Here is a 15,283-nt window from a genome sequence, read left to right on the forward strand (position 1 = left end):
TGTTCGATGCAGAATAGACGTAACTGAGTTACCATATAATATACAATACTATGCAGTGTACTAATATACAATACTATATAGTGCAAGGCAGAAATGGGATGAGGTGCAATTTAGGTACAATTTACAGTAGGTGTACGAGTTGTAGTGCAAATCCTTTATCAATAAATATAAAGTGTGTTTGTGTGATCTAAAGTGTGGAGAGTGGGTGCTGCAGTGTGTTGTTTGTTTAAGTGAGTGTGTGCGTGTGGGTGTGTGTGCTGTGTGCATTTGATGGTTGTTGTATAGTGTTTATTGTTCGTTTAGCAGCCTGATGGCCTGGGGATAGAAGCTTCTTCTGAGTCTTTCTGTGCTCGCCTTAAGACTCCGGTATCGCTTGCCTGACCGCAGCAGTTCAAAGAGGCAGTTGTTCGGGTGGCTCGAGTCCTTAATAATTCTCTTAGCCTTCCCCCTGCACCGCTTGTTGTAAATGTTCTGGAGGGTGGGAAGCCCCCCTCCAATTGTGCGTTCGGCTGAACGTGTCACTCTTTGTAGTCTGCTACGGTCTTGTGCAGTGCTATTCCCAAACCAGGAGGTGATGTTGCCAGTCAGGATGCTCTCTATTGTACATGAGTAGAAGTTCCTAAGGATCTTCTGACTGACTTGGAACTTCCTTAGGCGCCTGAGGAAGTAGAGGCGTTGTCGTGCCTTCTTCACAACACTGTCAATGTGTGTGGTCCATGTCAAGTCCTCGGATATGTGGGCTCCGAGGTACTTGAAACTGTTCACTCTCTCAACCGGTGCCCCGTCGATGCTGAGGGGGCTGTAGTCCTTGACCCCCGACCTCCTGAAGTCCACAATCATCTCTTTTGTTTTGCTGACGTTCAGGGAGAGGCAGTTCTCCTGACACCACTGTGACAGATTCTCTACCTCTTCCAGGTAGGCCCTCTCGTCGTTGGCAGAGATCAGGCCCACCACTACTGTGTCATCAGCAAATTTGATGATTGTGTTGTTGTTCCGCTGTGCCACGCAGTCATGTGTGTACAGGGAGTAGAGGAGGGGGCTCAGAACACAGCCCTGGGGGGCCCCTATGTTGAGCGTGATGGATGAGGAGGTGCAGTTGCCTGCTCTTACCACCTGGGGTCTGCCCGTCAGGAAGTCCAAGACCCACTGGCAGAGGTCATAGTTCAAGCCCAGGTCCCTGAGCTTGGCTATGAGTGTCAGACTGTGGTTGTACTGGGCAGCTCCTAGTGGTCAACAGTGTCAGACTGTGGTTGTACTGGGCAGCTCCTAGTGGTCAACAGTGTCAGACTGTGGTTGTACTGGGCAGCTCCTAGTGGTCAACAGTGTCAGACTGTGGTTGTACTGGGCAGCTCCTAGTGGTCAACAGTGTCAGACTGTGGTTGTACTGGGCAGCTCCCAGGTGTGAATTTGTGGAATTGTATGAGTGTGAAGCAGGGCGTTGCTGAAAAAGAGCATAATGTTAGAATCCCGGGACAATAAAGGTTTTAAACCATAATGTGTGTTAGTCACTCGTTTTGGACCCTTCTCGTTTGTCAGAGAGCTGAAACAGGCGATCCGGGAGCCAAAGGGGCTGATGGGAACAAAGGCGAGGGCGGCCAATCAGGCGTTTCGGGACCCAGGGGATTCCCCGGACAGGACGGAGTGCCAGGACAGGCCGGCGTGCCTGGTTACCCCGGGAAACCAGTGAGTAGGAAGTTTAACTCTTTAAACACCAGGAACTTAACACATTCCCTGCCATGACTTATATCCATCAATATAGCCAGTCTGCCGCCACTCTAAGCCTATGGAGATGTTCACCTTCTTTGCAGGGCTATAACTTTTTAAATTGTATTGCTAAATTGACATTACTATGGCCCATTCAACATCGATTATCTATCGTTCAGGATGTAGGAAAGTTATACCTTTTCATTCATATTATTCATACAAAAATACCTTCTAGAATATAAGTATGTTTTTATCGTTTTCTGCAGTAATTCCTAGAACGTGAGCTATAGGCCTAAACGCATATATAGATTATCGATTGCCGTCTATTCCCTAGACACGCTATATTAAAAAATTCAACTTTACATGATCGTATACGTTATGCGTCATCATGCGCGGATGAAAGGGGCGGGGGGGGTCGTTTATAATTCCGTGATCGTCAGTAAATGCTTTATGTAGTATGGGTGATATATTGATCAGATCGGTTTGCGGTGAAATGAATAGACAATTGGGCTGAAAATGACATTAGCGTCCTCTTACCGTTCGCCGACGAGACTGGAGGAAAAAGATCCCACTTATTTGACGTCGATCTCCTAGATCCATTTCCGGTTTGTATGGTGCAATAAACGCCCAAATCATATCGATTATTGAGTTATGGCAGCGATCCATATGCACGCCAGTGTGTGTCTGGAGTCCCGCAACAATATGTGACTGCCGGACGGATTTCCCAGATGCACCGATTGCCATTTCCGGTTGTAACTCGCCCAATCATCCACCAGGCGGCGGTATTGAGGCGTTGCAATATTGTGCAGAGTCCCACTGTATCACCAGAGGCTGGGTGGCTGAATTATGAATGCCATGGCGAAAAAATTAAATATGATCTCAATATCGCTGTACAGCGTGGTTTGGCAGACAACGCATGGCGGGCAATAACGCTGTACAACGTGAACGGCGGTCGATGTGTTAAAGGGTACGTTGAGAATTCTGGACCCATAGAACTCTCCCCTACTTACCGACGATGTCATCAATCTGCAGGGGTTCGCTCTCATTACAGTCCCACCAGTATTTTATCCCAGGTGTCCGCAGCAGGTTAGCCACACAATGAATGCAAAGTCAATGGGGCCTCTGTACGCGCCTCACTTTCCCGCTGGAACCTACTCCACAGGGCACCCAATGTAGGCTTCACTGTTCTACAGACTCAGGAACTATTCTCAATGTACACTTTAACACTTTAACCGCCGAAAACGCCGGAACTCGTCATTCCCCGCCATGCTCATTCCGCCGAGGACGCCTTAACTCGTCTTTGATGTCAATATTTCAAAAATCTGTCATCGAAATCATATTTCCTTTCCGGAGCTCTGAGACACAGTGCTGATCTCCTCTCAACTCTCTAGCGGTTCAAGAGCGCCATCTGGTGGCCGATCGGCAGATCGCCAACCGGATATTAACCTTTGAACCAGTAGTACTCATGCAAATGTGGTCCGGCCACTCTCTATAGCTCCCGCGACTCCATCTTGAAACACTGGATAATAGATCGCTCGCCCTAACTCAATAAACAACGTTATTTGGACGTATATACTATTATACAACCTGGAAATGGATCGGGCATTTCTACATCCCATAATCGAAAACGGTCTACTCCACGCTGATCGTCCAACGGCGCGAGGAACATACGGTAAGATTCAGCGTTATATTCTAACGTGTTCAATATAAACTGCTATGATGAACATATGACCCACTCTGGATGAATCATCTAACGCTGCCCACGGAATTATAAACGATCCCCCGCCCATCCGGTCATCATCAGATCATACGTAGATCATTCTAGAAGTACGTCCAGTTGAAATGTTTCATCTCGCGCCGATCGCTACCAAACTGTATTTCATCATCAATATAATGCATTTAGGGTTATAAATCACGTTCTGAAGAAAGCTGCAGAAAACGATAAAAACACACTTATACTTTAGAGACCATATTTTAGTATGAATATGTGAATGAAAAAGTTTAACGTTGCTACACCCTGAACAATACATATAGGACATTGAATGGGCCATAATAATGGCAATGTAGCAATAGAATTTAAAAAGTTATAGCCCTGCAAATAAGGGGAACTTCTCCATAGACAAATAGAGCTGGCGAGGGATGGTAAATTATGAATTTAACCCATGGCGATCAAAGTGTTAATGACTGTTTAAAGGTGCTATAGATACAAATTGTATGTAGAGTAATTATCTTTTAGCTTTTAGAAAGGTGCAGAATAAAAGTATTTACCCCCCCCCCCCCCGCCAAAATAATTGATTCATACATTTATATTTTTTTTTAAATGTTGCCGGGTCCAAAATGAATGTTGTTGTTTACATGTTGCATGTTTCCCCTCCCTACTTCCCATGTCCCCACCTGGAATGCACCTGATTGGATAAATGACATGCTCATGCTCTAGTGCAACATCTAGTGGCTGAATGTTATCTATAGCACCTTTAATTCTACTGCTTGACCAAAATAAATGTATTTATGTTTTTGTTTATTATGTTTATGTTTATTTAGGATCTCCATTAGTCGCTGCCATAAACTAACTACTCTTCCTGGGGTCCACACAAAAGACAAAATAAAATATAACCTGACACATGATGTATTAAAATAAAAAACATTAGGTGTGATTGTTTTGAACTGTTAATGAAAATGCAGATGTATTGAGGTGCTGTTTGAATTGTGAGTGTAAGCTAAGACTTTCTCACTGTACAAATGAAATCAACGCAATGAGTGAGAAATGATTTTGAAAGAATTGTTTGCCACCATCACTACAGATGAGAATGTACAGGATGTGATCTCTGACAATGTGTTGCACACATCTACATTTGATCATTTATTAACCGTTATTCAAAATAAGTAAAAAATTACAAAAATATTGAATAGAATGATCAATGAGACAACCGGTTATACGTGATATGACTTGGTCGTCCAAACCTTTAGAGTTTAAGTTAAGACACTCTTTTGTATCTTAAGGGAAAGCCACCGACTGAAGAACATCTGATGAAGCTCTGTGCCAACGTTCTGAGAAGTAAGTCCCTCTGTCTGTCTGTCTGTCTGGTTTCAATCTGCTTCATGTTGAAGTAAGTCCCTCTCTGTCTGTCTGGTTTCAAACCTCTTCATGTTGAAGTAAGTCCCTCTCTGTCTGTCTGGTTTCAATCTGCTTCATGTTGAAGTAAGTCCCTCTCTGTCTGTCTGGTTTCAAACCGCTTCATGTTGAAGTAAGTCCCTCTGTCTGTCTGTCTGGTTTCAAACCGCTTCATGTTGAAGTAAGTCCCCCTCTGTCTGTCTGTCTGGTTTCAATCTGCTTCATGTTGAAGTAAGTCCCTCTCTGTCTGTCTGGTTTCAAACCTCTTCATGTTGAAGTAAGTCCCTCTCTGTCTGTCTGGTTTCAATCTGCTTCATGTTGAAGTAAGTCCCTCTCTGTCTGTCTGGTTTCAAACCGCTTCATGTTGAAGTAAGTCCCTCTGTCTGTCTGTCTGGTTTCAAACCGCTTCATGTTGAAGTAAGTCCCTCTGTCTGTCTGGTTTCAAACCGCTTCATGTTGAAGTAAGTCCCTCTCTGTCTGTCTGGTTTCAAACCGCTTCATGTTGAAGTAAGTCCCTCTGAACCAGGGTGCAGAGGAGTTGAAGGAGACAGTCTTTGTTTTGAGAGGGTCCACTGTGTTGAGGGAGGCAGACAGGGTGGAGTTGAGGTCACCAGATGAGGTCATCAGGTGAGGTCATGTATGACACACACAATCTGACTGAGGAGTACTAACCCTACTTAGTAGCACGGTTAAGGTGCTGATAAAGGCCTACTCTAGAGCACGGTTTGGGTGCTGATATAGGCCTACTCTAGAGCAGGGGTTTCCAAAGTCGGGGTTGTGACCCCCATGGGGGTCGCCAGATGATTTACAAAAATTTTAATTAAAAATCCAAAAAATAATAATATAATAAAAGTTTGTTTCCACGTCTCTGATTGGCCAGGTCATTTCTGGTCATGTGACATGTACGCCCAATCGTGGGACCGCAAGTGTCTACACTGGTTAAGCTTAGGCGCTCTTTCGAAGTTGGTTAAGGTTAGAGTTTGTCTTAGAGCATGACGATAGAACGCCTGCCCTTCTTTCGACGGTTAAGCTTAGGCACTCTTTCGAAGTTGGTTAAGGTTAGAGTTTGTCTTAGAGCATGGCGATAGAACGCCAGGTAGTTTGCAGGCTGTTATAGGCGCGGAAATAGGCGCAGAACTTGCTGTCCCACGATTGGCGCACATGTCACATGACCTGGCCAATCAGAGTGCAAAACTCGCACGCGGAAACAAACATTTGTTGTCGAAAGTATTCACGCAGTCAGGCCACTGAACTTAGAAGCAGGCCAGGCCAGTGTTTCTAGTTGCAGCAGCGCAATAGTTAGATAACCTAGGTGGGGAACAACCAGGAGATCACTGCAACTCACACAAGTTGGAGAACTATCTCTCTCTCTCTCTTGCTCTCACACACACACACACACACAAAGGGAGCCGCATGTTATTGGTGGAGGCGGGACCCTTACAAAAAACTGTTGTTGCTAATCATTGACACATGCTAGCCTGTAATAATCCCCCCCAGAGAAATCTACTTTGCATTTGATATATTGCAAATATATGCCATCACACACACTGGCATTTAAAGGGTTAGAATTATAAAATGAATATGTGGTGTTATGATCAAGGCTGAAGTTGAATAAAAGATTGTATTATTACAAAAAAACTGAAAATCCATCAAAATCTGTGTTGTTGCTAATCATACATATGCTAGCCTGTTTTTTTAACAATAATTTGTGATGCCATCTCAAACACTGGCATTTAAAGGGTACAAATAAAAAAATTCCTGCACCAGAATGCAGGAAATGAAGTCTTTGTAAAAAGAAATGTCCTGGTGGGGGACCCCCAGACCCCCTGCTTAAAAAGTGGCCTGACTGGGGCTATATTTTGCACTATATTTCCTGGCCTGAATGATTTCCCCAGTCCGGCCCTGGTTAAAAGCCTCCAATGCTTATTAGTGTGTGTGCGTTTGAACGTGTGCATGTTTCAACCATACATTTCCATTTATAAAAAAAAAAATATATATATATATATATATATATATATAATAATTGTTTACCTCCTATATAGTGGGGGTCACGGCTCTCTGACACCGTTATTTGGGGGTCGCGGCCTGAAACGTTTGGGAACCCCTGCTCTAGAGCACGGTTAGGGTGCTGATATAGGCCTACTCTAGAGCACGGTTAGGGTGCTGATATAGACCTATTCTAGAGCAAGGTTAGGGTGCTGATATAGACCTACTCTAGAGCAAGGTTAGGGTGCTGATATAGACCTACTCTAGATCACGGTTAGGGTGCTGATATAGGCCTACTCTAGAGCAAGGTTAGGGTGCTGATATAGGCCTACTCTAGAGCAAGGTTAGGGTGCTGATATAGACCTACTCTAGAGCACAGTTAGGGTGCTGATATAGACCTACTCTAGAGCAAGGTTAGGGTGCTGATATAGACCTACTCTAGAGCACAGTTAGGGTGCTGATATAGACCTACTCTAGAGCAAGGTTAGGGTGCTGATATAGGCCTACTCTAGAGCACGGTTAGGGTGCTGATATAGACCTACTCTAGAGCACGGTTAGGGTGCTGATATAGACCTACTCTAGAGCAAGGTTAGGGTGCTGATATAGGCCTACTCTAGAGCAAGGTTAGGGTGCTGATATAGGCCTACTCTGGAGCACGGTTAGGGTGCTGACATGGTCCTACTCTGGAGCACAGTTAGGGTGTTGATATAGGCCTACTCTAGAGCAAGGTTAGGGTGCTGATATAGGCCTACTCTGGAGCACAGTTAGGGTGCTGATTGAAGCGACTGCATTGCGAGTGGCATTACTTGCTTGTGTGTTTTGCGTGTACCTGGAGGATTCAATCAGGAGACAGGTTATAGCTGTTTGTATTGATGCTAGCTTTAGGACAAAGAAGTTACAATATTGTAACAGGCTGTGAACAGCAACTTTCAATCTGAGAATATAACCTCCGTTCCCTGAGCGAGCGGCTTGCGTCACGATGGGAACATTACTCGTGTTGACATTAGCCACCTCTGAGCTAATGACCACACAGCTAACGCTAGCTCCTCTTCCCTAACAACACTCACACTTCCTCAATTCAACCCTGGCAGCGAACAGCCTTCAAGTTCTGACGTCAGAGTGTTGCTCAATGTACATTCACGGTAGAGATCCAGTCCTTTCAGGCGAGGTGTAACAGTCACACAGGATTTCGCTGTAAAACTGACAATACGTGAACACCTCACAGCCCAACACCTCACAGCTCAACACCTCACAGCTCAACACCTCACAGCTCAACACCTCACAGCCCAACACCTCACAGCTCAACACCTCACAGCCCAACACCTCACAGCCCAACACCTCACAGCTCAACACCTCACAGCTCAACACCTCACAGCCCAACACTTCACAGCAGTGGCGGACTGGGACCATAATTCCTACTGGGAATTTGACTCAGGCAGGCCAAGCCAAGCCAGGCCAGGCCCATACCCGTATCTTGCTGCGTTGTATCACGTGGTGGCACTGTAGAGGCTGTATATACACTAGTATAAATGCGACCTTCAGCACCATGGACAGCGACGCTGTCACAAAACACGGACAATACCAGTTATATACACTACACCAAAGTGTAGAATAACTACTTTCCAAATAATGGATCGTCCAAACGTCGGGTTATAATACGAAAGTGTCCTTTATATAGAAGTTTACCGGTGCACATTACATTACATTTCTCTACTTCACTGGCGCTTTCTGTGATCTAGTCGATTCATAGTATCACTCACCCTCTGCGCTGCTGCCGTCAGTTCAATATCAGCATCCAAATCAGCCGTCAGAGTTATAGCTGTTCTATTTCACTTTCAGGTTCCAACAAACTGTCTTCTTTAACTCCCAGTACATCCAATAAAGTGCTCAAGTGATCAACATTCGGAGTTTCCATGTCAATTTCAATGTCCATCTGATTCAAAACTCACGTAGTAACACCTCTGATTGTGCCCTGCTTTCGTCTCATTCTTTCAATTTCAGTCCGACGTTCGTCTTCACCCATTCTAGAGCTATCCAAAACGTTCATATCTCCCGGGTTTCGGCAGTCGATCTCATTATGATTTAAATCAATAGGCTTGTTTGAGATTGGCGAGGCCTGCGCAGGCCCGCTCAGGCGCGCTGACTCGCGCTGGGTTGTGAATGACAAGTTAACTCATTCCTGCCTGCTTGCCTGAACTTATATAGAGAGCACATCTCCGCGCAAATAGAAACACGTATACTGGCCTGCTTCGGAGTTCAGTGGCCTGACTGCGTGCACAAACAAATACAAATAAAAATAAATTAAAAAGCATTTGCCAGTCTGCCAAAACTCCTGATGCTCCCTATGGCCAGTCCGCTAGTGCCTCACAGTTCAACACCTCACCATCTAACACCTCACAGCTCAACACCTCACAGCCCAACACCTCACCATCTAACACCTCACCATCTAACACCTCACCATCTAACACCTCACCATCTAACACCTCACAGCTCAACACCTCACAGCTCAACACCTCACCATCTAAAGGCCTCTGCATGCTACAGAAACTTCAGAGCAACTGCAACACAACATCGGCGCGATTTCAGCGCGGTTGTTTTAGAGGGTCTTGTAGACTGTGTTGCTTGGACATTGCGTACATGTCCCTCAAATCTAACCTAAACAACCGTTGCGTTGATATTGCGTAGCAGTGATTGGTTGGTTAGCGAATGGGGGCGGGGCTGTCATAGAATAATAATTAGTCCCGCAGAGAATATCATCCTCCATTGTTGTTTCCAGCGTTGACGCTAAATAATTAGCGTCACATAGCTCGCCTTTTTCTGAAAACCAAAGCACATATTGTTCCATAGCATACGCCTTCAGTTGATCATGACAAATCCTCTCTTACCTTGACGATTAAAAAGCCTCCATAATTTAGTAAATAAAGCTGTAGCCAGCCAGCTAGCATTGGGTCTATTCAAAATGCTATCCACATTAGCTACATAGCTAACCAAGTAAATACAATGGTATCCGTCCTGAGGTAACGTTAAATACAACGTTTGCTAGTCGAAATGACTGGACACACACAGGGACAAGTTAAACATCAATCAATTAATTTATTCCAATAGGTAGTTTGAGCTGCATGTGAGCCGAGGTCCTCTCCATTGGAAACTAATGATGTTACGGTCGGTAACGTTAGCTCGAAAAGCACAGAAAGTTAAGCTGCTAGCAACAGACACTATAACACTTCCGGTCGGGGGTTTTCAAAATAAAAGAGCGACGTCTAAAATCACCAGAAATACGTTTATTTTGTACATAATCTAACGTTAACACGAACCTAAACTAACTTTAGTTAAACTAACTTTGCGCGTCGATGTTGCAGAAGCATAAAGGCAGAGTGTCTAAAACACCGTTGCTTTGTCGATGTTGTGTTGCAGTTGCTTTGAAGTTTCTGTAGCATGCAGAGGCCTTAACACCCTCACAGCTCAACACCTCACAGCTCACCACCTCACCATCTAACACCCTCACAGCTCAACACCTCACAGCTCACCACCTCACCATCTAACACCCTCACAGCTCAACACCTCACAGCTCACCACCTCACCATCTAACACCCTCACAGCTCAACACCTCACAGCTCAACACCTCACAGCTCAACACCTCACCATCTAACACCCTCACAGCTCACCACCTCACCATCTAACACCCTCACAGCTCACCACCTCACCATCTAACACCTCACAGCTCACCACCTCACAGCCTCACCATCTAACACCCTCACAGCTCACCACCTCACCATCTAACACCCTCACAGCTCATCACCTCACCATCTAACACCCTCACAGCTCACCACCTCACCAATGTCCGGTCTCGAGGTGCAGGGGCAAAATCCCAGAGTGGAGCTGGGCACATAATGACCTTTGTCTTTTTGATAATGGAGCACACACATATTTTTCATTTCTATAACAACTTTGTATCGTACTAAATGTTCTTAGTTTTGGTTTAGGTAGTATTTCCTGTGACCATTTAAGCTGATGTATGTTAGACAAGGCTTCCTTAACCAATGAGATGTTAACAGTATTTATGTTTCTCTCCTTGCACAATAACATCTACACAAAGTATCTGTTATTGCGAAACACCAGGATGAAGCTATATGTGTGTGTGTGTGTGTGGGGGGGGGGGGGTGTAAGTATGTACGTATCTTTCTGTTTCGTGTGTGTAGAGAGAGAGAGAGAGAGAGAGAGAGAGAGAGAGAGAGAGAGAGAGAGAGAGAGAGAGAGAGAGAGAGCACTGACTGTACACATGTATGTGTGCGTCTGCATGTGTATGTGTGTGGGCATGTGGGTGTGTGTGTGGGTGTGTCCTTTGCGAACATCTGTCCCCTCATTGCTACTTTCATTTCTGCATTTCCTTGTTCCTAAAAAAAACTAAACCTAGCAACCCCAGCTGGCACAGGGCTGGGGAGTTGCCCAATCCAAAGACAGCATCTGTCTGAGGCCAGCGAGCCACACTGCAGGGCTGGGAGTCTGTTCACTATTGACTAAGAATCAGACTTAAAGTCTAAGTTCAGAATCTTGGACCCATAGCCCAGTTTCCTACTCATCAATAATGTTATTGATGCTTCAGTCTGAGATTAATTCAGAAAAAATAAATAACACACATCCTCCGTTCCTTGGTGCTGAGCCAAACTGTAAAAACAGTAGTACATAAAACAAAGCGGGGCTCGCAACTCGTGTTTTCAGTGGTATAGGACCTGGACCGGGTCCAAAGAAGGTACCTTACACACTGCTGCCTATCTTTAAATGATGTCTAATACTGTGTTTAATATATGTTATATATATATATTTCTCTAAAAAATCTCCTTCTAAGAAATTTCAAATGTAAAACATAAATTGTTACTAAAGAAAATCATGCAAGTCTTGGGACCGCCCCTGATCACCAGGTGGGGCTGATAACTAATCTATTTCATTTCCTGTATAAAAAGATGTAATTTTGTGTTGTGTTTATACTTGAAAAAGACCGGAAGGGTCAAAACGTTGTACAGTATCTGCTGCTATTATTTGTCACAATTAAAACACCTTGGAGCATCAAAAGTGAGTTGCGAGCTCCGCTTTGTTTTCAGTCTGAGATTAACACAGAGACCTGCTCCACTGAAACAAAACTGAACAAATTGTTTTTGTGTTGTTTTACAGCCACATTAGGTTTAGATGGCCCTGTACAGTATATACTCCTATCAGCCCATGTAGAGGATATACTCCTATCAGCCCATGTAGAGTATATACTCCTATCAGCCCATATAGAGGATATACTCCTATCAGCCCATATAGAGTATATACTCCTATCAGCCCATGTAGAGGATATACTCCTATCAGCCCATGTAGAGTATATACTCCTATCAGCCCATATAGAGTATATACTCCTATCAGCCCATATAGAGTATATACTCATATCAGCCCATATAGAGTATATACTCCTATCAGCCCATATAGAGTATATACTCATATCAGCCCATATAGATTATACACTCCCATCAGCCCATATATAATATATACTCATATCAGCCCATATAGAGTATATACTCCTATCAGCCCATGTAGAGTATATACTCCTATCAGCCCATGTAGAGTATATACTCCTATCAGCCCATGTAGAGTATATACTCCTATCAGCCCATGTAGAGTATATACTCCCATCAGCCCATATATAATATATACTCATATCAGCCCATATAGAGTATATACCTCCTATCAGCCCATATAGATTATACACTCCCATCAGCCCATATAGAGTATATACTCATATCAGCCCATATATAATATATACTCCTATCAGCCCATATAGAGGATATACACCTATCCCCTATCTCCCCCCGGTGATGCATTCGATTCAGAAGAATTAACGACACACTGGAAACATGATACCTTTCCTTGACAGTGATGTTTATTTCCATAAACATAGCTAAAAGGTCTTTGAAAAAGGTCAGCTTCGTTTCCTATAGTCTGAGTCAAACCGGAAGAGCTCTCAGCTATAAAGTGTATTTCCATAGCAACGGCTGTTAACCATAGCAACGTCTCTCTCTCTCTCTCTCTCTCTCTCTCTCTCTCTCTCTCTCTCTCTCTCTCTCTCTCTCTCTCTCTCTCTCTCTCTCTCTCTCTCTCTCTCTCTCTCTCTCTCTCTCTCTCTCTCTCTCTCTACCCTGCCCCCATCACTTATAAGTGATGACCAGACTGATGACCTTGGCTGCTATCACTCACACACCCTGCTCTGGTCTGCTTATGGAGAGTCTAACACTATACCTCCCCTGTCTTCTCCCCAGCCCTGTCGGTGTTAATTATAAAGCCTGAGTGTCAAGAGTAGATGTCTGCTGTCATCTACAGATATTTACATTATATACACATATGAAAACAAGTGCTTCTATCACCCCCCCCCCCCCCCCCTTTCTCTCTCTCTCTCCAGATGAGCTCCCCCAGCTCCTACTGTTGATATCTCCCAGCAGTCCCCGGTGTGATCACTGCGAGGGAGTCTCGGGCCCCCCAGGTGCGTCAGGCCCCCCGGTCCTGAAGGGCCCAGCGGAGCCCCAGGGTTCCCCGGCCAGTCGGGGCTACAGGGATACTCCGGACAACCAGGTCGCAGGGGAACGCCTGGACTCAAAGTAACACGGGGGTTCAATGGCCTGAAATGCTATGCTAGCCGGTCTACTGCTGCTTCAACTGGTGTACAGAAGGCAGAGGCCCGCCTCTCCAGCCTATCGAAGTCAGTTACCCCACTCTACCCAACTACACACCCTCCACACCCCTACACTAGATGGTACAGCCTGATCTCCAACCTATCGAAGTCAGTTACCCCACTCTACCCAACTACACACCCTCCACACCCCTACACCAGATGGTACAGCCTGATCTCCAACCTATCGAAGTCATTTACCTCACTCTTCAGAGAGCTGCGCTGGCTTCCTATTGCCACACAAATCTACAAGGGGAACAGCATCCTCCTACCTCCGGTCAATGGTCTCTAACTACTGTACACACCCTCCTCCAGACCCCTACACTCTGATCTAGATGGTACAGTCAGGTCTCTAACTACACACCCTCCTCCAGACCCCTACCCTCTGATCTAGATGGTACAGACTGGTCTCTAACTACACACCCTCCTCCAGACCCCTACCCTCTGATCTAGATGGTACAGTCAGGTCTCTAACTATACACCCTCCTCCAGACCCCTACCCTCTGATCTAGATGGTACAGTCAGGTCTCTAACTACACACCCTCCTCCAGACCCCTACCCTCTGATCTAGATGGTACAGTCAGGTCTCTAACTACACACCCTCCTCCAGACCCCTACCCTCTGATCTAGATGGTACAGACTGGTCTCTAACTACACACCCTCCTCCAGACCCCTACTCTCTGATCTAGATGGTACAGTCAGGTCTCTAACTACACACCCTCCTCCAGACCCCTACCCTCTGATCTAGATGGTACAGACTGGTCTCTAACTACACACCCTCCTCCAGACCCCTACCCTCTGATCTAGATGGTACAGTCAGGTCTCTAACTACACACCCCCCTCCAGACCCCCTACCCTTGATCTAGATGGTACAGACTGGTCTCTAACTACACACCCTCCTCCAGACCCCTACCCTCTGATCTAGATGGTACAGACTGGTCTCTAACTACACACCCTCCTCCAGACCCTACCCTCTGATCTAGATGGTGCAGTCTGCTCTCTAACTACACACCCTCCTCCAGACCCCCTACCCTCTGATCTAGATGGTGCAGTCTGCTCTCTAACTACACACCCTCCTCCAGACCCCTACCCTCTGATCTAGATGGTACAGTCAGGTCTCTAACTACACACCCTCCTCCAGACCCCTACCCTCTGATCTAGATGGTACAGACTGGTCTCTAACTACACACACTTCCCTCACAGTCAGGACAGCTGCTCAATCGTCCACCGCAGACTAAAAACCACACTTATTCAATCGATATTTGAATGAATTAACAAAAGAAAACAAAAACTATGCACTCCAAATGAAGCACTAGAGTTTGGCATTGATAGATGAACATTAGCACCTATCCCTGACCTCCAGATGTGTAGCTCTTGCTGGCATTGTTGCACACAATTTGTTCTGTCAGCAACATTTGTTATGTCAACTCAGTTTTTTGTCGTCATCAGGTGACAGTGGACCAATAGTGTTGTGTCTTGTACGTCACCAAGTGACAGTGGACCAATAGTGTTGTGTCTTATACGTCATCAGGTGGACAGTGGACCAATGGGAATGAAAGGAGCTAAAGGAGAGGGAGATGTCGGTTTGCCAGGTCCTATCGGCCCAACAGGTAAAATATATCACTGAACTCCAATTGAACTCTCTCTCTCTCTCTCTCTCTCTCTCTCTCTCTCTCTCTCTCTCTCTCTCTCTCTCTCTCTCTCTATCTCTCTCTCTATCTCTCTCTATCTCTCTCTGTCTCTCTCTCTCTCTCTCTCTCTCTCTCTCTCTCTCTCTCTCT

General features: G+C 45.3%; 1 protein-coding gene across 1 annotated transcript in view; it reads left to right on the forward strand.

Annotated features, from left to right (window-relative positions):
* Positions 1-15,283, forward strand: part of LOC311239262 (uncharacterized protein) — a gene marked incomplete at both ends in the record, with an annotated part of 149,116 nt that overhangs the window by 133,253 nt on the left and 580 nt on the right. Inside the window, 5 exons of the mRNA XM_084327568.1 lie at positions 1,537-1,683; positions 4,705-4,759; positions 13,236-13,431; positions 13,665-13,779; positions 15,034-15,112. Of these exons, the coding sequence (XP_084183694.1) occupies positions 1,537-1,683; positions 4,705-4,759; positions 13,236-13,431; positions 13,665-13,779; positions 15,034-15,112 (592 nt within the window). The remainder of the gene's footprint in view (positions 1-1,536; positions 1,684-4,704; positions 4,760-13,235; positions 13,432-13,664; positions 13,780-15,033; positions 15,113-15,283) is intronic.

Source organism: Notolepis coatsorum, assembly GCF_963971535.1.
Source record: "Notolepis coatsorum genome assembly, chromosome: 13".
NCBI classification, from domain to species: Eukaryota; Metazoa; Chordata; class Actinopteri; order Aulopiformes; family Paralepididae; genus Notolepis; species Notolepis coatsorum.